The sequence below is a fragment of the Nyctereutes procyonoides genome, unplaced genomic scaffold, assembly GCF_905146905.1.
Source record: "Nyctereutes procyonoides isolate TBG_1078 unplaced genomic scaffold, NYPRO_anot_genome, whole genome shotgun sequence".
Lineage (NCBI taxonomy): Eukaryota > Metazoa > Chordata > Mammalia > Carnivora > Canidae > Nyctereutes > Nyctereutes procyonoides.
In genome coordinates this window covers 25,700,817-25,724,676 of record NW_026575136.1, presented here as the reverse complement: position 1 = coordinate 25,724,676, position 23,860 = coordinate 25,700,817, and the positions used below count along the sequence as shown (strand labels likewise).

Sequence of the window (23,860 nt, the reverse complement as noted above, 5' to 3'; positions counted from 1 at the left end):
TCTCCTATCCCCCCCCCAACTCCTGGCTGTCCCAGGCCCTCCCCAGGCGCAGGTGCACGCCATCCCCGGCCCCGCCCAGGTGCAGGTGCGAGGGCTCTCCTATCCCCCCCCAACTCCTGGTTGTCCCAGGCCCTGCCCAGGCGCAGGTGCCCGCCGTCCCCGGCCCCGCCCAGGTGCAGGTGCGAGGGCTCTCCTATCCCCCCCCAACTCCTGGCTGTCTCAGGCCCGCCCAGGTGCAGGTGCGAGGGCTGTCCTATCCCCCCCCACACCTGGCTGTCCCCGGCCCTGCCCCGGCGCAGGTGCGAGGGCTCCCCCATGCCCCCACCTCCCGGCGCAGGCGCGGTGGGGGCGCGGTCCCCGGGTGGCGGCCGCCGAGAGCCGAGAGCCGCTGCGGGTCCCGGGCGCTCAGCGCGGCGCGCCGGCCTGGGCCTGGCCCTGCTCCTGGCCCTGCTCCTGCACCGGCCGCGAGGCCTGGGCGGGCCCGGGGGCGCCGCGCTGCTGCTGCTGCTGCAGGCCCCCGCCGGGGCGCGCGTCCAGGCCGGCGCACGGGTCCGGGAAGCGCGGCCCGAGGCCGGCGAACGAGTCGCAGCGCGGCGGGCTCTCCTCCTGCACCGGGCGGCCCACCGGCTCCCCCGCGCCGCCGCCCGGCCCCGCCGCGCCCTCCTGGGAGTTCTGGCTGACGTAGACCACGATGATGTCGCCCTTGAAGTTCATCACCTGCCCGCTGGAAATAAACGTGGAGTTACTGTTTCCAGTCACATTTCCTACAAGGGGAAGAGAGAACACGCAGAGGGTGAGTCGTCGGTTCTGGGCGGGGGCTTGGCCTCGTGAGCGGGAAGTTTCCCCAGGAAACAGGCTGGGCCCTCCCCTCCCCTCCCCTCCTCTCCCCGACACCGTCTCTAAGTGCGTCGGACACTCCCAGCGGCTCCTTCGGTGTCAACGCACCAGCCCGAGTGACAGAGGAAGGAGGGAGGGAGAGGAGGCGACCGAGGAGAAGCAAGACCGCGACCGTGCTCCAGCCTCGTCCTTTGCCACACGCGACTCTGGCAGGAGAGCACACGGGGCGGCAGGCTGAGGACAGGTGCAGGTGTCACCTGCAGAAGGGTGTGCGTGCGGGAGAGCCACAGGCCTGGCTGTGGTCGAATGCATCAGTAAGGGAACCCGGGCTGGAGGGAAGGTCACAGCCTGATGGGACCCCGGAGCCCACCAGCCCAGCCTCCTCTCTGACCACATTGTCACATCGTTGTGCCTTCCACGGGGGTCCCTAACAGTCAGCCCTGGAGGACCATGGGACCGCCCAGGCTCAGTTATTTAGCAGAGGTTAAATCATTTCTTTAACACTTTCTTCTTAACTCCTGGAACAAAAGGGATTCGTAAGACTAAAATGGAAAAAGAAAAAAAAAAAAAGAAATTCCCCAAATCACTCTTTCCTTCTGAACCCTTGGCGGCCGTTTTGTTCCTAGGGGGTTCCAACCATCACTTCTTTGTGAGTCACTAGACCTGATTGGTCTCTAATTGATGGGCCATTTGGAAACCAATAGAAAGTTCAACAAATGTTAGGAAACTTCTACTCTTACTACTCTTCTATTTTAAAGGCTGATGATAGTCTAGAAATGTCCTAGGTGAAAATAAGTGCCATACACCAAGCAGGCAGAAATGTCCCACCACTCAGTATCAAAACAGAATCTTTCATTCTGAGGAGAAGAGGTGAATATCAAAATGACTCCTCACTGTTAACTTCATTTTTTTTTCTCATCTACTTGGACCCAGCTTTGTAAAATTTATACAAATTAACTATCACCACTACACAATAAGAGATTTTCCCCAAATTTGGAAGGGATGTTTTGGATGGTCTGACTAAAATACCAAAAGCCTACAGTAAATCCCTTTGGGAGCCTTCCCTCCACCCACAAGGTATCTTCAGAAAAGCTGAGATGGACGTCCAGTGACCCATGAAACTGTAAGGATTTCAAATGAAAACAGAGCTATCAAATGTGAGCGACAAATTGAAAAGACTTATGACTCATGCTATTTCTCTCCTAGGCAGTTGTATCGGTTGTATTTCAAGATAGGGGGTGGTGGGATTTATTTGCCTAATGACCCCCAAACAACATGGAAGAGGCCAGCCAGTGTTTCCGTTCACCAGTTAGCCGGATGGCTCCACGTCCTTCATTTCCTCTGAAATATACAAGAGATGTTCCTAACGTACCATGTACTCTACGCTAGGGATCTACTTTCTTGTATGTCTATGTCTTTCTGCTCTCACCAGTTACAAGTTGGTTCTCAGTTCTGTTTTTACCAGTTGCACTCTTTAGGATATCTAATTAACTATTTTGTAAAGTGGTGAAATGTAAGTGTGATTAAAAAGGGGGAAAGGTTACTGTAAAAACTCAAGTGACTGCTTTGCAAGGACCCCAATAAAAGTGAGTGACTCAACTCAAAAGACAATATCAACAAATTGCTGAACTGGTACTGTGCAACTGGTATGGGCAAGAAAATTGTTGGAAAAAAGAAAGAAAACACATGAAAAGTGCAGAAGGATCTTGCACTCAATTTGCTTTGAAAATGCCTACAGTTTCTCATTCCACACTAAAGCCATAGAAAGTGGAAATTAAGATCATGAGGTTAATGTGAAAAAAAAAAAAACCACTACCATCAGCCAACACATATGGCCCTGTACTAAAAATAACCAGTGTGAATGTTAAGTTATATATCTTAGGTTTAAAAAGACGTTTAAGATATGGACTTGCAAATGACTTCTCCAAGTAGCTCAGCAAATACTGACCCAGAGCTGATAGCGCTTCTCCTGTGGCAGCTGCAGGATGAGCGAGGACACAGAAGTCCTCCCGGTGGAGAGATCACTAGCTAGTTAACAGATGTCAATTAACAACAGTATGAGTAAACCATCAACACTAGTCTAATTTAAATATACCATGTTTGTTTAATAAAAACAGCAATTCAGGGACACTAGGTGGCTCAGCGGCTTAGCACCTGCCTTGGCCTGGGGCATGATCCCAGGGTCCTGGGATCCTACATTGGGCTCCCTGCTTGGAGCCTGCTTCTCCCTCTGCCTGTGTCTCTGCCTCTCTCTCTCCATGTCTCTCATGAATAAATAAATAAAATCTTTAAAAAAAAAAGCAGCAATTCAAAAGCTGTTTAAAAGTATGATTTCCTTGGGAAGCCTAGGTGGCTCAGCAGTTGAGCGTCTGTCTGGCTCAGGGCGTGATCCTGGAGTCCCGGGATTGAGTCCCACACCCGGCTCCCTGCAGGGAGCCTGCTTCTCTCTCTATGTCTCTGCCTCTCTCTGTGAGTCTCTCATGAATAAATACATAAAATATTTTTTTAAATTATGATTTTCTCAGTATAGTTCTTCTAGTCTTGATTACAACATCACTGATTGCTGGTTTTGTTGTTTTTCAGTAGAATGTAGAGCTACACAGAGCCACTGGGTGATTGACTTATGCCTTTGAATTTATCTCCCATCTTCTTCATCCTCTTCATAGAAGATATGTAGAGATTTATCTACATAGGTCATGATACATACTATTTCTCCTTCATTTTAAATTTCATTTCCCAACAAATCATCATCATGAATCCATTGTGGTTTCCCTTCTTCCTGGTCAGAATCTTCAATTTGTCTGGGCTCAAGTAATAGCGCCCCCCCCCCTTTTATTATCTTGCACATCAAGATCTTGTTTAGTATTTCATCCCATGTCAACTACTTCATAGCAAACAATATCTTTGATATATTCTATAGGATCTGTATTCTCTTTTTCTCTTTTCTAAAATGGAACTCAAGGGGATCCCTGGGTGGCGCAGCGGTTTGGCGCCTGCCTTTGGCCCAGGGCACGATCCTGGAGACCCGGGATCGAGTCCCACGTCGGGCTCCCGGTGCATGGAGCCTGCTTCTCCCTCTGCCTGTGTCTCTGCCTCTCTCTCTCTCTCTCTCTGTGACTATCATAAATTTAAAAAAAAAAATTAAAACAATTTAAAAAAAATAAATAAAATGGAACTCAAATCCTTTTGCCTATATTTAAACATTTCAGAGTCCTTTCACTCATAGGCTGGATCAAGAATATTATTCTTTGCAGGGAGGTGGCAACAGAATGGGGAGATTGACCAGAACAAAGCCTTTAAATTCCTCACAAGGGCAGCCCGGGTGGCTCAGCGATTTAGTGCCGCCTTCAGCCCAGGGCATGATCCTGGAGAGCTGGGATCAAGTCCCACATCAGGCTCCCTGTGCCTGTTTCTCTACCTCTCTCTCTCTCTCTCTCATGAATAAATAAAAATCTTAATAAATAAATAAAAATCTTTAAAAAAAATAAATTCCTGACAATAAGGATGTAAAGAAAAGTTATCTAGAGTGTAAGATTCTAACACAATATTATTCTTTACATGTGCTTTTTTTTTTTTACTCAAGGCACAATTAATGACAAAAACCACCTTCGACCAAGTCCAAGCCCATTTCGTCTATGCTGACCTTTTATGAGGGTAGTAAACTAGTACAGACTGAACTTCCTTAAAAAGCTCTACTGATCTGCCAATGACGGACATGGCAGCAGAGCTTCATGGGCACGTGGCCTGTGCAGTTAACGGTGCCCTGCCCTCAGAAGGCCAGGCTTGATTTAATGTTCTGCTGTCATCATCTTGGATTTCTGATTAATTTTTGCACGTTTTCATTTTTCACTGAGCTCTGGAAATGATGTAGCAGGTCCTGAGTGGCAGGCAGCTCTTAGGAGTATTGCTCTGGGTTCTTGCCCCACACTGATGCTTTAATATAGTGTCACTCTTTTTGGAGGCAACCTCTTATAAGTTGGATACTTTCAATATTGCAGAAGTGTTTGTGAATCTGATTTTCTGCACTGATAAAGAACTCAGTGTTTGGCAAGACACTGAGTTGCAGAGGCTCTCTACTAGTGCCACCAAAACACAGACCCTATGATACGTTTCCCTGATGTTTAAGCCACCTGTCATTTGCTGTGAAACGTTCTACACTAACTTTCTGATGTAGCACTGAGGCTTATCCCTTTGAGAAATCAATGATACCTTTAATGCTTTGCCTCCAGTCTCGAGTTCTGGTGTCTTTTAAGTGGCATGAGAACCAAGCCACCTACCAAGCAGTCTAAGTGCAGAATCCTTCTAGAGTTGTCTTCCCTGAACGTTCATACTTGTCTCACCCACCTCAGCTTCAACAGCAAAAAGAGCTGAGCAACTCATTCTTTAAATAGTCCCAAAACACTGAACGGTGTTCATAGAAACAGTTCTCATGCTTATCAAGCATACTTCTTTTTACCAGCTTACCAGTTTTAATAGGACCAGCTCACATTCGCAGCACCCACAGATTTAGTAAGTGCAGCCATTCACCAAGTGGGAGTAGAAGGGCCTGGGTATTCTAGAGGGACCCATTAGTTGTGAGTAATCACTGTACTAAGGGCTTCCATCAGCTTACTCTACAGAGGGAGAAAAGAATGTATACTAATCTATGGTTAGGAGTACACAGGTTAAAAAAAAAAAAAGGAGTGCACAGGTTAAGAGAGCACCCATTGGGGCAGCCCAGGTGGCTCAGCGGTTTAGCACCGTCTTCAACCCAGGGCGTGATCCTGGAGACCCAGGATCAAGTCCCACGTCCAGCCCCCTGCATGGAGCCTGCTTCTCCCTCTGCCTGTGTCTCTGCCTCTCTCTGTGTGTTTCTCATGAATGAATAAATAAAATCTTTTTTTTTTAAAAAAAGAGCACCCATTGTAGTAACAATTCTAATAGAAACACCACCCCCAAATCCAGAGTTTATTGAGTGCTTCCTTCATGCCGGGCTGGCTGCATTGCAAACACCAGCTCGAAGCTACTTTGCGTCTGACCATTCCAGTCTTGCTTCTTTCTTCCCCTTCTCCTGACACTGCCACAAGGATGGAAACTGTCAAACAGCCTTCTTTTTTCATGACTTGTCCTAATGCAGATTCACCTGCCAGTCATCGAATGATGTCAATGTCATCCTGGTGGTGTGGTCTTCAAAGAGCAGAAGGTGCTCAACCAGAGCTTCCAGACCCCTGCTCGCTCCTCTGTCCCTCCCCACTTCTTATCCTCCTGTACTCCAGCAGCCACTAAAACCTCAACTAAAGGGATGAGTACAGGAGGATAAGAAGTGGGGAGGAACAGAGGAGCGAGCAGGGGTCTGGAAGCTCTGGTCTGGTCCTGCTTGGCCCTCCCTAGCTGTGGGATTTGGGACAAGCCACCTAACACCTTTCCAGATTTCAGTCTGCTTGTTTGTCAAGTGAAAATCAAGTTTCAAGCCCTGCTAGCCTGGCAGTGTGTAGCCTCACAGAGCAGCACACAATACCTGTTACATGAAAGAATAAATGAATGAATGAACACCCACAGGATGGCGTAAGGGTCAAATGAGATGATGGATTTGAAAATGTTCAGGAAATCGCAGAGAATGAGTCACAGTGCACTAAAGGCATTACTACTCCCAGGAGGTAGTATTGGTGTGCGTGGAGGGAAAGAGATGGGTGGAATGTGCCGGGCAGTAATGTTATTTTTCCATCCGTGTCTTGTTGGAGGATCTCAACACATCTTGAAGACTGAGAGGGCACTTTCCTTCAAAAGTCTAATCGACTCTTGTTTGCCAAAATAATTCATCATTATGTCTGTCACTGGTTTGAACACTCATCTATGCAGCTCTGCACTAAACCCCTTGTGGTCTTGTTTCTCAAGCTATGACTTGCCCATAGCAATGGAGTAGATCAAGGTTAAGAATGAGCTGGTAATATTCTTATCCTATAATATACCTCAGTCCTGAATGGTCCTTCTCCATAGCAAAGAATTCCTTAAAATTTGCTTTTTACTTTTTAGGACAGAAAGGTTTTATAGGGTTATGCAAGCCTGCCAAAGAGGGCAAGTCAATGGGTCCCCATGTCAGCAAGCTGCATGATTATGTGGGTGCTGAGGAGGCCTCCCTTTCAGCATGGTTGCCATGGCTTCTATAGTTGGTGCCTTCCCCAAAGGGGTAAGTCTTTCCACTGAGTGCCAAGGAAGCCCTGGGTTGTTCTGCTGTTAGGGGGGACCCAGACCTCGTTGGTAGCTGGTAAGGGGAAATATGAAAAGGGAAGGATGGTGTACATGAGGCTCATCCAAGATGCCTTACAAAGGCCTCAGACTTTTATAGTCCATTTGGCCTCCAGGAATACAAGCAAAGCAAGAGTCTATCACTCCCTTCTTCCTTACTTTCCTTGGCTGTCTTTCTGATAGCCTTCCCCTACTGGGCTCCTCCTGGCATTGACTTTAACTTTATTTTCTCTTGAGAAAATAGATGGAGTTGGAAGTATCTGAAGGAAAGAGCTTTCCTCACAAAAGAATCAGGGATAGTGAAAATAGCATATTTTGGAGACAACTCGCAGAAAGGAGGGGACTCACAGGCCAAGGTAGCCATCACCTGCTGCACCAACCCTACTGTCGCTGCCCATAGAACTTTCTGGACCTGGCCTGGCCACTGCCCCCTCGCTCAGTTAGAGAAGTCAACTATCCCAGACCCCTTATTCTATGGTTCACTGGAGAGTCTCCAACATACAGTAAACAAATGAAATCAATAATTTGATTGGTGATCAATCACCAATTTGATAGCAGCAGTGCAGTGGTTTAAGCTACAGACTTCACAATCAGATAATCAGGATGTCAAAATGGTCTCCTCATCTTTCAACACAAGGTGACTGGGAATTGTATTTGAAGCTACCAAAAAGTGGGATTTGAGAGCCAGAATGCATGAGGAATTTTATTAAATTAGAAATTTTGAAGAATTTGTAACATTTGAAATGTGTTTTTGGGGTAACATTAATATTTAATGTGACATAAGTAGCAAATTTTTCAGGTAACTTGAGACGGTTAAAAATAGCATTGAAGTCAACAGAAACAATGGACAAATGAAGTGTCCCTTCATAATCAGAAAGATGTCTACACTTTGCTAAGTCTATGCTTGACATGGTGGTTCCATGGAATCTCTCTTTCTTGGGCAGAGGAAACAAGCATCATTTTAAGACCTCAATCTCTAAGAGAACTGACATCTTTAAGCAAGGTAATACACACTCTTCTTCCCAAAAACTTATTATGTTGTTTAAAATGCATAACATATGAATATTAAATCACAAGAACTCTGCCAAATAATACCACCCAATTGTCATGTAGATTTTCTCCCAAGGAACAAAACTAAAAATATACACAAATACACTCAAACTACCCAGGCTACACTGAGTTCTTTTGGAATTTTTTAAAAACTTATTTTATATTTAACCCATATGCTTCTCATGTGATTTTCCTTTTTATGGAAATGCAAGCTCTGTTTTAGGCATTTGGAAGAAACTGAGTATATGATGATAGAGGAAGGGAAGCAGTATTTAATAGTTCCATTCTGAATCATGCTTGAAAGTTACTTAGAATGACTTACAAATGAAACTCTTCCAAAAGGAGCCCCATTAGAACAGAGAGAAAGCAAGCAGGACTGAATTGTACAGTAAACAAATTTTTCATGTATTTTGAAAGAATGCATTGACTCTCAGTACCAATGAATATTGCTACACAACCAAATAATAAAATGTCATTTTTTAACTTACAGGGTCAATGAGCTAATACTTGCCCTTATAGCACCTGACTAAAAGTGAGACAAACACAAGCTAGTGGATGGCATTCCAACAGGAAAGAGAAGAAAGAACTAGAACATCGTTCATTGCTTGGGGGGATGGGAGGGAGGGGGGAAGAAAATTAAGGTAGGCAAACCTTTATCTGTCCTTCCAGGATGGGTGGTCAAAGATAGTCATTTCATGAGAGGGAGACTGAGGATGGGGAGAAATGGGGTCAGGTGGATGCCCTTCAACCTCCAGCGCTCCAGGCTCCCAGGAATGGGCGTTGGTGTATCACTGCCATTTGGATGAACCAGCTCACCTTTGCCGCCTCTACCCAGGCCACTGAGGTCTGTCCAGGACAGCTAAGGCCAGTCCCCCCATCCCCTGCTTGGCCTCCAGCTCCCCACAGCAGACGGAAGACGTGGGAGGCTGAGAGTGAGTTTAGGGAACAAACAGGGAGATATGGCCTCCTGTTCCTTGAGTTACTCATGACTGGCTGAGTGAATGAGCTTCACACGCCGTGACTAAGGCACCTTGGGAGAGCCTGGAAAGATCAGGTGTGGCGAAGGTCATGGAAATTCCCACTCAACGGTGTGGCTACCTGGAGGCTGCCTGTTGGTAAAAGCGTGCAGCCAGCACACTGCCCTCCCTGGTTCCCAAGGAACACTGGAGCAGAGCAAGAGCCTTCAAGGACCGGAGGAGTGGGCGCTCTGTGGAAGGGGACAGAGTGGGGACAGGGTGGCTCACACTAGCAGAAGCACATAACAGAGCAGAGGAGGAAAGTGAGGGATGTTTGTAGTAAAAAAAGGCTGGCTTTGATCAAAACTTAAGTGGGGGGCAGGGGGGATTGAGGGGGAGGGACGCCCCGCTGCTGAAGGCCTTGCTGTCTCAAGTTATTGCTTTCCTCAGTTTCCATTCCCTGACCTCAATCCCTACTTGTTTTGTTGGTTTTCCCAAGTCTCTGTGGCTCAGTTGAGCCTCAAAAAGATATGATAGAAAAACCAATGTGTAGCTGGTGTTCATTAATAACCACTGCGGACCCTGTAAATAAACAACTGTTTCCAGCTCAGAAGTGGCCAAACCAAGAAAGTGATTTCAAGAGCCAAAAGCCAAGTCATCGGCCACTACAGACACACATTAGTTGCAAGAAGTGATTCTTTCGCGTGAACTAATTTTCTAGACACAGTGAGAATTCTCCAAACTCTAGATGAAAGGATTTGTAACCAAGGTAACCACCATTATGTCATCAGGATAGTAATTTAAGATGCAAATTAAGAAATGGTTATATGAGATATAACCAAATATATGTTTTCCCCTTATTGGTCTTTGTTAATAATTCCCCCTGTTTTTTAAGAGTTATAACATTGCTAAAACAGCTTTATCATTGGGTATTATTTTTTAAAGTTACACTTGTAGAACCGTTTGAAGAAGCATCAAAGGGCTGCTCAGTGCAAAGCAGATACTCCTCCCTACTGAGGAAGTGCCCAATCATGTCATTTTCCCAGAAACCACTTGATTTGATTGTGTGTCTGTGTTTTTTTTCAAATACCCACAAATAAAAATCTAAAACCCAATTAAAAAAAGCCCACCTCCTTCAAGTCCAGAGAGCACGGTGGCTTTCAGAAGATGAAATAGGATTAGACTCCCTCTGATCTTTCACCCAAGCTCCATCCTCTTTCACACATTTTATAGAACATAAATAATGACAATCTTTAAAAAAAAAAAAAGGCAATAATGAGAAAGTGCTATTTTGACCAGGAACCAGAAGGCCTGTTCACATAGAAGTAATTATGGAGAGAACAGCACAGCCTCAAAAATCAATCTGGCTGCTGCTTCTCCTCAGGCGAGAATGAATTTGGCCCTCGTGCTGGCATCCGTAGGCAGACTCTCCACGGATGTTTTGCATGGCTAAGCACCAGACGAACAGAGAGAAAGCAGTGTAAACTTTCCGCAAATTAACACCATTTAGTTGATGACACACTTTTTTCCCCCCTTTCCTCCATGCCTAGCTGTTTAGTGCTGGAGAAATAAATGATGATGAGAAACAGACGAGGGCACTGTTTTAACTCTTCATAGTAGAGCACAGACCTAGCTTTTGGTTTCATGACACTGAGCAAAATCATCATCATCATCATCATCTCTTTAAATTTGGCCAATTCTTTTCTTCCAACAGCTGCTGATGATTTTCACACAGTGGCAAACATCACCTTTCTCGCATCACTAATTGAAACACTGTTCTGCCCCTGGCAGTGGCACCAGGATGTGGCCACTGTCATGCTCAGCTTTGGCCTCCCCACTCCCCACAGCCTGAAAAGCTAGTGTTCTGTATGTCTCTATGACCAACAGGAAGAAAATTAACCACTAAAAAAGAAATAGAATCATACAAAGGAACAGCAGAGCCAAACTTTTAGTTATGGAAATTCCTTAAATCTTAACGTTGAGGTCTTCTGAAGGAAAAACAAATCAGTTCTTTGAAAAATATCTCCCAAATGTATCTCCTCCTTTCAATTTGACTGAGAACTAATGTTAGAGAATTTACACATCAGTGAATTTGTGTAGTTGCAGCAAAACCACAAAGCTTGGAAGACAGATTAAAGTGCATTGTTCTACCAAATAAGCCAGGAGCCATCATCAACATGAGGCAGGAGAGTCTCTGTGTTTAGGGCAGGATCTAGCTACCCCAGGGTTATAAAATAATTCGAAGACCAGCTGCTAGCACTACTCGCTGTCTAAATAGAGAGGCAGGAAAGAAAAAGAAAATGCATCCCAGGATAAAGGAGGTCCATCAATGGGCTTTTTTCTTTTTTCTTTTGAGGGTGGAAGGATTCTGTGAAGCCCCTTAAATAGTGCATATCCATATATTCATATTTCTGGAGAGAGTACCTATAGCTGTCAGAAGATTCTCAAAGAGATCCCTGACCCACCCATGTGGTAAACAGTACCCAGAGCCCTCACCATCAGCGGCAGAGTTCCTTGTAACTACATAATAAAACAGATGGTGCTTTACCCCTGTGGGGGAAAAAAAGTTATAATATTATAATTGGTGGGCTATTCATGCTCAAGCAGTGGTGCAGCGATAAATCTCTATAATGATTTTAAATTGTAAAATGATCCTCCTGGTTCTGTAAATATATTATCTGCAGTGGTTGTAAAAGGGGCTTCTCATATAAAGCATTAAAGGATGATTTTACTGCATCATTAATTTAGCATAGAACCAACAAGCTACTTTGAATAAAAATTAATTAATTAAAGATTAAAACAGAGCTTCCTCAGGGGAAGCTAAGGCATAGGTTCTTAGGCATAGGTTGCTTGAAAAACAAAAACAAACAAAGCCAAGAATTCTGAGGGTATGCCTCAACTTCAGCCAGCCCTGAGGTGGCTGTTGACATTGCCTGCAGGGGGTCCATGGTGGGCCTGGGGCATGTGGAAGTGAAGAGACAGCCCAGGGCTGGAGGATAAAACCTCATGGCAGTGGGCAAGACCTGCAAACTCAACATGTCGATTGCATCAAAACCCACCCTGCAGGGACGCCTGGGTGGCTCAGCGGTTGAGCATCTGCCGTTGGCTCAGAGCGTGATCCCAGGGTTCTGGGATCGAGTCCCACATCGGCCTTCCTGCACGGAGCCTGCTTCTTCCTCTGCCTATGTCTCTGCCTCTCTCTGTGTGTCTCTCATGAATAAATAAATAAAATCTTTAAAAAAAAAAAACCCACCCTGCAAAGAGGCCTAGCAGGAGAAAAGATTCAAGTGGAATCTTCCCCACGTTAGCATCCTTCTTCCCAAAATGGTCTGTGACACTTGCTTTCCAACACTGCACAAAGAACAGGCCTTTTGGCTTGGAGGTGAGAGACAAGGAAAATCACTTACCAGATGCAGGTGGCTGGTCCCCAGAGGCACTTGCAGACCCAGGACCTCCCCTCATGGAGCCGGGAAGCCTGACATCAGCCCCGTCCAAGGGCTGGCCAGCCCCATCTGCTGCACCCTCAGGCGGAAGGCCCATGCCGTAGGCGCACTGGGGCAGAGGTCCACTTTTCGGGGAAGCCAGGAGGGGTTCCCGGCCCCCCCCGGGAGGCTTTCCGCAGTTTGCACAGCCATCCGCCGAGCTGGAGCTGCAGCTGGCTGCCCAGTGGGGGCAGTGGCCACCCTCCACTTCTTTTTGCAAGTACTTTTCGGAGGCTATGGGGATCCAATCAGTCCTGCACGGCGGCTCCACGAAGTTGCCACTTTCAGAATCTCCCAGGCTCTCTGTCCCAGTGAAGCACTGGCTCAACCTGTCATTCTCCCCCACCTCCAGGGGCTCGGGGAAAGGGGGTGTGGATTTGCTTCCAGGCTGAGTGAGGAACAGGGAAGAGTCTGGGGTCTGGGAGGGCCTGTCCACGTATTCGTCCTCCGTGGGAATCTGCCTGCAGGAGTCCCCCTCCACCTGGCTGACCAAGGTGAGCATCCTGGCATCTTCTCCCCCTGTACTGGGGCTGCTGCCTGCACACGCGCCCCCACAGCCACCACCACTGTCTGGGCAGCACATATCTTCAGAAAACATCTTCTCTTCCAGAGTCAGCAGTAAGACACCATCACAAATTTCACGCTGACTAGAGGCTTCCATGTGAGTGCTGCTAAAATTGTTGCCTGAGGACTCCTGCTGATTTAAATTCAGAAGGCAGAAGTATTAATACCCAGAGATATTAGAACATGTTTCTGCGAACCATGGCTGAAAATGGTTTAGAATAATTATTTCCACCATAACAAGTACAGATGGAACACTCATTATGGCACTTTGTTTGTGTTATTTAAGATTATAGAGTAGGGGAGAACCCAAAATGGAATATGGAAACAAATGAATCAAACTGCATTTCAAACGAATAGCATGTTCACACTGAAGCAAGGCGAAGAGCTAACTCCAATAACTTTAGAACACAGTATTTTGTCCATATACATTCAATATAAATTAAAAAAAAAACTACAAACGAATAAGGAACTCCAGTTTGTAGCTTTGGGTTTTTTTTTTTTTTTTCTGTAGTATGGTTTGGTAATTCTGAAACTAATTTCTGTGTCTACTGGCAGTGAGCAAATGAGTAAATATACTGAGAATAACAGGAACCAGGTTTTATCCTGTTGAAGAAGAGAAGATTCAAATCCAGGTAAGGAAAAAAAACAAAGGAATCCTGTGGGGTGTGGGGACTGGAATTGGAAGAATCAGGAGGAACTCCGTTTAAAATGTTTATTCTTTATACCTAAGACAACAGCCCTAGGGGACATAATGGGATAATCAAGGAAATTTTTAAGACTGATGCAGATCAGATAACTACTAAGTCTACTTAATCCACTACTAAATTTCTCAATTTTGATAAATGTACTATGGTCATATAAGAGAATATGCTTGTTCTTGAGAAATTCACACCAAAGTATTTAAGGGTATAGGAGCGTGACGTCTGTCACATTCACTCTAAAATGGTTGGAGAATAAAAACACACAGATACACACAGAGAGCAGGTGATAATACAATGTGATAAAGTGTAAGCAGTTGGTGGGGCTGAGTTTAGGGCGTGTGGCGAGTTTTTTGTACTATTCTCACTGCTTTTCTATAATTTTGATTAGATCGAAATTAAAAGTTACCAAAATAGCTACAGAGTAGAGGGAAATGGCAGCTCCTTCCTCCTTGGAAGCTATCCTAGGCAATCAAGATTGGCGCTAGAACAACATAAATAATGTATGTACACAGAGATGATGAGTGGAAGGAAATGCAAAGAAAAGAGCATTTAGGAGGGGCACCCACTTGGGCTTTGGGGTTTTTCTGTGGAGATCAGTCCTGGGATTCAGGGTTCCATCCCTCAAGGAACCATCCCATTCACAGTGGGGCTCAGTATTTGATTATTCATAGCCATAGCAGCCGAAGGAGTAAAAGGATGTGAAGGAGGCACTTAAGACTTTTAAACTTACCTTATTTACACTTAGGCGGCCGCAAGCCTCATTGACCCAGTGCCACAAATTAGCTAGAAAAACAGAGTAAGGAGAAGAACTTCATTTTATTTCCTCTAATTCAGTATCATCATCGATCACTATGTCAGCTCAGTGTTTCTTTAAACACAGGCCTCTGCGAGTCTTTGGGTGAGAGCTCCTGAGACTGAAAACATTTAAAAGAAAATCAACCCATTCGAAGACACCTCTGCCCCCAAACAGAACTTCCTGATGTAAAGTATCATCCGCTAATGTTCCACTGAATGAATTCCTCTGGGCACACTCAAGAGCTGCTGTTAGGACGGGAGGCATTCTCATTCCCTTTGCCACTTTTTCTGTGGCCATGAAGGACAGGGCTAGGCACTGCATGGGAAGCATGAAGACACGGGCCTAGGGCATTGCTTTTGCAGTCAATTAGCTCACACGGATGCACGATAAAGAAAAACCACATGCCAGGAGGCTGTCCGACCCCACTGAGTCCCAGTGGGCCGCACATGCTTTTCTACTATATCCTGTTGCTTCTCAGGAGAATGAGTATGTTCTGTGGCATAAATAAAAATGCATCTCCACTAACTTTTAAAAACAGAAATGCTGAGGGACACCTGGATGGCTCACTCGGTTGTGATCAAGTCATGATCTCAGGGTTCCAGAGATGAGCCCCTCCTCAGGCTCCCTGTTCAGGAGGAGCCTGCTTTTCCCCCTCCTTTTTCCCTTCCTCCCCACTCAAACTGTCTCTCAAATAAATAAAATCTTTTTTTTTAATTAAAAAAAAAAAGCAAAAACAAAAGTGACAAAACTTTTAAAAAGTCAAATCTAGGGCACCTGGGTAGCTCAGTCAGTCAAGCCTCTGCCTTCAGCTCAGGTCATGATCCTGGGGTCCTGGGATGGAGCCTTACATCAGGTTCCCTGCTTAGTGGGGAGTCTGCTTCTCCCTGTCATTCTCCCTCTATGCTTTCCCTCCCCCCCCTTTCTCTCTATCTCTCTTTCTCTCTCTCAAATAAATAAAATCTTAAAAAAAATCTACGCACTGAAAAAAATAGATGAATTTAAGTTCTACAAAGATAAATTTTTACCCCACCTCCACTATTTGATGCTGAATTCACTAGAAACACTGAAGCGGAGGCTGTCCATTCTCCAGGAGAAGATAATCAGGTCATGATAACAGCTAATGATCCCTATCACACGACCTTGCCAAGTGGTTCATTTCACTTCTCTGAGTCTCGGTTTCGTCATCACGACACGGGAGAAATAACAGCGCCTGCCTCATGGTGCCGTTGTGATTTTGTGAGTACATGTAAAACGCATAAGCAGAGCTAGCATAGAATAAATACGCATTATATGTCAGTTATTGCTATCATCTTCATTATTATTCTTGCTTCCTCTCTATAGTTTTGAAACTACATAAAGTTACCCCCAAATAAAAGGAAGCTTGTAGCTCTTCCCTTGTAGGGACCAGTACTAGATAATCACAAATGGCTAAAAAATGCTACTTGTGGGACACCTGGGTGGCTCAGCTGTTGAGCATCTGCCTTTGGCTCAGGCTGTGATCCCAGGTCTGGGGATCGAGTCCTGCATCAGGCTCCCTGCATGGAGCCTGCTTCTCCCTCTGCCTGTGTCTCTGCCTCTCTCTCTCTGTTTCTCATGAATAAATACAAATCTTTAAAAATAAAAAAAAATTTAAAAATGTTACTTGTACATGAGGAGATATTCATAATTACTAAGATCATCTCTCTTTTGGATGTAAAAGCCCTCCTAACTGGTGTGTCTGCATCCACTCTACTGCACCCCCAAATCTGTCTTCTATCCTACAACCAGATGGCTAGTTTTACTTCTCTTTGGTAAGGACAAGGAACAAACTCCTTCAGCAAGCCTGCAGGGCTGCATCATCTGGCCATGCTTCCCTCTCCGTTTTGTCTCACGCTGGCTCTCACTTTGCTCCAGCTGCAGGAACCTTAGCTAACTCCACCTGGCAGCTCCTTCTCTCCTCCGGGAGGCCCCTGCTGGCCCCAAGGCCAGACAACCCCTGTCCTCTGCTCACCTGGAGCTCTGTAAGTTCTCTCTCAGCACTCAGCCTCATTCTACAGCTTCCCCAACAAAGGGCCTGCACTGTGCTGTGCAGTAAGGAGCCCCAAGGGCCAGGCCTGTCCCAACCCCTGGGGGGGGGGTGTTAAGAAACCTGTGCAGTATGAATGGATGAAGAGAGGCTTAACAGGCCTACATTCTGATTTAGTAAGTAGTAGGTCCATTGTCCTCATTGATAAAATATGGCAGGAAGAGATTATTGCAGAGACCAAAAAAAAAAAAAATCAGAAATCTGTTTTTCTCACATAAACACGGCTCCATGAGTGACCCTCATTGACTGAACATGCAGTGTATTCAAATGCCTAGCTACCAGGTTGCTAGGGAAGTGGAGCAGCATTAAATAAAAATATTCAAGGGGCACCTGGGTGGCTCAGGGGTTGAGCATCTGCCTTTGGCTCAGGGCATGATCCTGAAGTCCTGGGATCAAGTCCCACATCAGGCTCCCTGCAAGGAGCCTGCTTCTCCCTCTGCCTGTGTCTCTGCCTCTTTTTCTTTCTGTCTCTCATCAATAAATAAATAAAATCTTAAAAAAAAAAATTCAGGGGCAGCCCGGGTGGCTCAGCGGTTTAGCGCAGCCTTCAGCCCAGGGGCCTGATCCTGGAGACCTGGGATTGAGTCCCGCATTGGGCTACCTGCATGGAGCCTGCTTCTCCCTCTGCCTGTGTCTCTGTCTCTTTGCCCCTCTTTCTCTCTCATGAATAAATAAATAAAATCTAAAAAAAAAAAATTCAATAATGAGTAGACTAAAAAAAGGCATCTGGGCAGCCCCAGTGGCACAGCGGTTTAGCGCCGCCTGCAGCCCGGGGTGTAATCCTGGAGGCCCAGGATGGAGTCCCACGTTGGGCTTCCTGCATGGAACCTGCTTCTGTCTCTGTCTCTGTCTCTCTCTCTCTCTCTGAATAATAATAATAATAATGTTTTTTAAAAAAGTCATCTAACACTGTTCTCTGCTGAACACAGGCATCTTCAAACACTATCTTCCTTCTTTAAAAACTTTCTATGGCTGAGCGTTACATTAAGTAACATGACATTAATGGAAAGAGCAAGATAGGTAAGGTTTCAGGAAGTCTGTGCATGTGACACAGGAGAACTGATCAAGTCACAGCAAAGCAGAGGTGGATGTGATAAATACCTGAGCAACCAAAAAGGAAAAAAGGATAGTGAGACAACAGTGCTCCTAGAGAAGGAGATCTAACCACAAAAACATGAAGAAATCTCTTGAAGAATCCTTTCTGAAAAATGACATTCTTGGGCACCTGGCTGGCTCAGTCGGTTAAGCATCTGCCCTTGGCTCAGGTCATGATCTCAGGGTCCCAGGATCAAGCCCCGAGTCGAGCTCCCTGCTCCATGGGGAGCCTGCTTCTCACTCTCCCTTTGCCACTACCCCCTGCTTGTGTGCTCATTCTCTTCTCTCTCTGTCAAATAAATAAATAAAACCCTTTAACAAGAAATGACACTATTTTAACTTTGTAAATGTCAAATATGCAGTGATGTTAAAAGGCACTATGGGACAATTGTTTGTGAAGAAATTGTTCCCAAGAAACAAGGTTAACACCAGACTATTCATTCTAAGAATGAGCACCTACATTTTACTGAATATGAGGTAGCTGATTTTCACAATTTTATATTCATATCTCAAGGTAAGATCCCAGTCAACACTTTCCATCTGCCATTTACCTGAACATTTGTCTTTATGTTAAGTGGGTACATAAAAAATGTTGGTAATTCTTGGATAAAGGCAACTGACATGAACATACAACTTTCAGGTCATCAGTTTCCTGAACCTGGCAGATTTTGGTGGCTTACACATCAACAGGCACCATGGGTTTTTGTTTATTTTTTTGGCCAGAGGACAATAGAAAAAATGAGGTATAGAGGGTATTTCTCCTTAGTGTAAGTAACTGCAACCGAGTCAAGGCACTTACTGTGGGCGGATCACCAGAAGCTGTCACAGGCAATATGTGTGTCTTCCAAAGCGTATACCTAGAAATGCATCTCCTTTCTTTAAGATTAATTTTCAAAAACCAGCGTAGACACAGTACCTGTTAGTGCTTTCCCTTTTTTCCTATAATAAACACCAAAGATGACAGCAGCAACTAATGCCACGGATATGAAGAGAAGCAGGATAATTAAACTGGGCAAGTAAATCTGGGGTTCTGTATTGGAAGAAAAGGAGAAAGGAGGAGAAGGTGTTAAAGATAATTTAATTCTCGGATTATTTTCACTTTTATTTAAAAACAAAACCCTTTGAATCAAAGCCCAGAATCAAAGATGTTGGTCTGGCATTGGAGAAGAAGGATGGTCCCTGACTCTGACCACAGGTGTGCAGAGAGTGCACCCCCCTCTGAAAGAGTGACACCAACACTGCAGCTAATCCCACTCCTGGCATCACTCTGCGGGAGGCCAGCTCACGTCCATCTTTAAAAGTTGGTACTTCGGGTGCCTAAATGTCTTAACCTAAGTCGGTTAAGCATCTGACTTCAGCTCAGGTCATGATCTTGGGGTCCTGGGATCAAGCCCCACGATGGGCTCCCTGCTCAGTGTGGCATCTGCTTCTCCCTCTCCCTTTGCCCCTCCCTCTGCTCATGCTCTCTCTCTCAAATAATTAGATTAAATCTTTAATGAATAAATAAATAAAAGTGGCTACTTTAGCACAACTCTAATTACCTTGACCACACCAGCCAGTTCCATCTTTGCCCACCTACAGAACACGTCAATCTCTGCAGCTGGATAGCCTCTGAGGCCAAAGGAAGCCCCTTCCCATATCTCTTTCCAAAGAACAGCATGGCACCAGGGCTCTGCTGGTCATGAGAACAGCACTACAGCCATCCTGCAAAGTGTTTCAGTATTTCATCTACAGCACAACGTGGACTCGACCATGTCTTGCATTTCCCCTTGATCACTTCCCTGCTAGATCCTTTATATTATGAACTCTTGGTTTACCAGCCCTGGTTTCTGGGAGTCTTGCCTCTCCTCCCCTCTCTTGTTTAAAGTAACTTTTTATTCCCTCAGTTATTTTCAATGTTATCTTTAAAATGGTCTTTTTTGAATGCTACTCTGTGTTAACTCCATATCGAGAATGCTTAGATATCCTCCTGTTTCCCAAAATATAAAATCTTACCCCCTGATTTTCTCAGTTCATTAACCCCATTAACCTGTGGCCTGGGTTCTTCCTGCTGCGCTTGGCGTTTCCATCTTTGGACCTACTCTGCACCATCTCATGCCCCGGGTAACCAGCATCTACCATTAACTGTCAACTTTGTCAGGCTTCAAAACTCTACTGAAGATTACTTGATCTACAAAATATGCCATATATAACGATGGCTATATTCTAACTCTGGTTGGTGACCAAGATCTCCCGCAGATACCCCTACTGTGACCTTCCACAACCCTGCCATATTTGGGCATTTTAATTCATGAAATTTGTAGCTCAGTTTCTGTTCTTTCTTTTGTATGTATGAATACTTTATTGTTATCCATTTCAGAGTAGGGCATTTTCAAATAAACAACATACCTGGAGTTAAAATACTGATAAAAGTGAAAGGTGACCATGGATATGATAGGATGAAGAGGGAGAAATAAAACCCTTGAGACACGACATGTAATTCGGGAGAAATCTAGAGTTGCTGACTAGACTGAGCACATCTACAACCAACCTGTTCTGTTTACACATACCTTTTGGTGGCTTTGTAGATGGCAGAGAAGAACTACAAACCACATCTGATTTATCAGTCCCATGACGTACTTCCTTCTCTCCAAGAATGCTACAGCTGTGGAGGTAAAGGTAGTTAAGCGCTTTTGCTTTTATATTCTTATTTAAAAACAAAACACACACTACAAAAGGCTCTACTTCACTAGATTTCTAGTTCCTTCAGGAGAACTGAGAGGTCCTCCTGCACATCTGAATCCCCAGTGTCTGTCCACATGTCGGAAGCCTGGACAAATAAATAAGCAAAAATAACCACTACCAGTATTCTCTAAGAACCACTCTGACACTATGGTCCAAAAGAGAGTACATTGGTGCCTTCAGTAAAGAAGATTCCAAATGCTTTAATTACCTTGGCTGAGTGATAAATTTTTGATGAATGCTCTTTTGACATTGAAAACACACACAAAAAAATCTTTTCAATGTAAAACTTGGATAAGTGGATCAGAAAATAAATATCTAATGAGACTTAATATATTGAGGAGCACCCGGGTGGCTGCTTGGTTAAGTGTCCAACTCTCGATATCAGCTCATGTCTTGAGCTCAGGGTCATGAGATCGAGTCCTGCATCAAGCTCCGTACTCAGCAGGGAGTCTGCTTAAAGATTCTCCTTCCTTCTCCCTTGCCCCTCCCCTACTCTCTCTCTCTTAAATAAATAAATAAATAAATAAATCTTCAAAAAATATATTGGGAATATACTAGTATTTAACATAGGCATGTAATGGAAGGACCCAAAAATTCCATTATATATATATATCAATATTAATAATAATGTATATTATATATATAATTCTACACACTATATATACATATAATTCTACTATACATACTATATACATACACACTATGCATGTATATACATATACATATAATTCTACTATATAAAAACACATTGTATATATACACATATAATTCTACTACACACACGTATATTGACATTAAGTATGAAACCCAGGATATATATGAAATGATTCAGTGCAGAGTTATTTATTAGTGCAGCAGACTGGAAACTACCTAAATGACTACCAATAGGGAATTTATTAAATAAAACTATGGTACATCTCTACGATGAAATACCAAGCTACAAAAGACCACAAAGACCTAAGTGAACACGTATGGAATGAGCTTCCTTTAGCACTCATTATGTTATAAAACCCAAGGTGTTTAGAGTATGCAAACATTTATATAAACAGGAGGCATCTACACACACACACACACACACACACACACACACACACACACATGCATCTCGGGACGAGCCAGCGGTGTGGGGAAGCTGGAAGCATGGGAGTGGTGAGTGAACGATAATAAACATTGTAAATCATTTTCAAATAACTAAGGTTGGAAGAAGGAAAAAAGAAGCTGTCACTGTAAGTCAAAGATTCGGTCCAACTGAATCTGAAAAGCAGAGTGCCTGTCACACATCAAAGCTGAAGATCAGTCGTGCTGATTTCTTTTCCCCACGCTGCATGGACAGAAAATGGGTTTGAGAAGAAGCCTCGCCAAACTCAATCAGTCTGTTTTCAACCTAGACGAGATGGCCCGGGCTGAGTTTAAAATCAACAAACTCTTACTTTTTTTTTTTTTTTTTTTTTTACCAAGTCACTTACTTGGTCCAGGGTTTGCATTTCTCAGTGGAAGAAAAGGCATCGGAGAAGTAGCCTAGAAGGCAGGGCTTGCATACCGTGTCCTTGTTGAGCTGCACTGTCGAAAAAACAAACGGACAAGAGAACAACCAGAGCAAACGGGGACACTTAGAGATCGGCCAGGACGATGTTCAGAGCACCAGAGATCAGGAGCCGCCCGCTAAGCCTCTGGCCTCCCCAAACCACCCTCATGGCCTGATGCCGATTGCCCTAGGGCCTTGTGGATTCAGGGGATCTCCGGTCCCAGCAGGAGGTCACAGACCAAGGCAACAGGCTCCTCATTAAGCCACTAACGTCAGCATCCAACTTAGGTACCGATTCTGGGCTGTTCTGAGTCACTGTCCTGGTCACGGATACTGTTTCCCAGCCGGGGAGCCTGCTATCTCCCTAGTTTCAACAGGCACTTGTCTGCTCTCTCCTTTCAGCCTTTTTTGGGTTTATATAGTCTTTGTCTACAGAGAATGACAGCCCTTTTCCTGTGTTTAAGGAAAATTTCCTATCCTGATTCCTTCTGACCAGATACAGCTTACCAGTCCAAACACAAGAGTGACTGCCACAAACTTTTCTCAAACAAAAACAACCTTCCTCCCCCACCCCCACCCCCCAAAAAAACCCTACAGGCCTCTCTCTTTTAAACCAAGGGTTAGCAGCAAATGTTTTCTATAAAGGGCCATAGGGTAAATATCTTGGGCTTTGCAGGCCCCTCTGAACTCTGATGTAATTACTTGTAGTATGAAAGCATCATAGATAATATGTAAGCAAACAGATGTGGCTGTGTTTCTAATAAAATTCTATCTACAGAAACACAAGTGGTGGGATGGCTTTTGAACCCCTGCCTTAAGCCACAGCAGTGAAAGCAGGAATTGGTCCTGGTTAGGAAGCTTTCTTCAGCTCTCACATTCCTCATCAGCTACGTTATCAAAATTGGACCTGTCTCCAACTTCCTACGTCTAGTAGCCTCCCTGCAATGGACACAGGAGGACCCTTTGGTAATTCCAATAAAGAAGAACGAACATTGGCTTGGCTTCCGTGTGGTACACAATCGGGCAATTGACTAGTGCCAAAACCACAATTTACTCTTGAAATTAGTAGCACTTCTGTGATTTATTTTCAAAAATAAAACACTAAAATAAGGAATTAGATTTTCTTTGCCCAAAGTCAAATGGGAAGTACATTCTTGATTTCCGCAACTGCCTCAATAAGCACGGTACCCCCCTCCTCAATCTAGTAATCTGACTCACTTTGTAACAATATTAACAAAAGCCCAGTTAACATCTAGTTGTCACATTAATCCAAACAGCTTTTAAAATATTAACACACTCTTAAAAGAGTAACCCTTAAAAACGAAGCTTTAAGGGCATTAAATCCATGTACTTGACTCCCACATCTACTCTTTGAAACACTGACCTGCCAGGGGCATCTTGCATGTTCTCCTTTCTCTTTTCCCCTCACACAATCACACTTTCCCCACTTCATAAAAGAAGGCACGCTGCTTACCCACTCCAAATCCTGCTTTGCCAAAAGCTACCACAAGTCGAAATACTGGCATCAGAAAACTCAAGTGTTCAGAGCACTTCCATACTGAAAGGCTCGGGGCCTTGTCTTAGAATTGGATTTATAAGGGAGTTGGCTGTCATAGGGAGATTTATTTTAATAATTAAAAAAATCAAGGGGCGCCTGGGTGGCTGTCGGGTAAGCATCCATCCGACTCTTGATTTTGGCTCAAGTCATGATCTCAAGGCCATGAGATTGAGCCCTGAGCTAGGCTCCACCATGGGGTGTGGAACCTGCTTCTGCTTCAGATTCTCTCTCTCCTTTTCCCTCTGTTCCTCCCCTGCTCTCTCTCTTTCTCTAAAAAAAAAA

The 23,860-nt window shown here is 44.6% G+C and overlaps 1 protein-coding gene across 3 annotated transcripts in view; it reads right to left on the bottom strand.

Annotated features, from left to right (window-relative positions):
- Positions 1-300: 300 nt before the first annotated feature.
- The window catches only part of LOC129495392 (tumor necrosis factor receptor superfamily member 11A-like), a 52,217-nt gene continuing 28,657 nt past the window's right edge, over positions 301-23,860 (bottom strand). Inside the window, exons 5-10 of one of the 3 annotated variants that reach the window (XM_055302844.1) lie at positions 21,962-22,050; positions 20,321-20,415; positions 18,688-18,801; positions 14,546-14,598; positions 12,476-13,247; positions 301-764 (exon numbers count right to left, since the gene is read on the bottom strand). In XM_055302844.1, the coding sequence (XP_055158819.1) occupies positions 406-764; positions 12,476-13,247; positions 14,546-14,598; positions 18,688-18,801; positions 20,321-20,415; positions 21,962-22,050 (1,482 nt within the window). In that variant the 3' untranslated portion in view covers positions 301-405. Of the gene's footprint in view, positions 765-12,475; positions 13,248-14,545; positions 14,599-18,687; positions 18,802-20,320; positions 20,416-21,961; positions 22,056-23,860 lie in introns of all 3 variants that reach the window. The other 2 variants (XM_055302841.1, XM_055302842.1) reach the window with 2 other exon arrangements.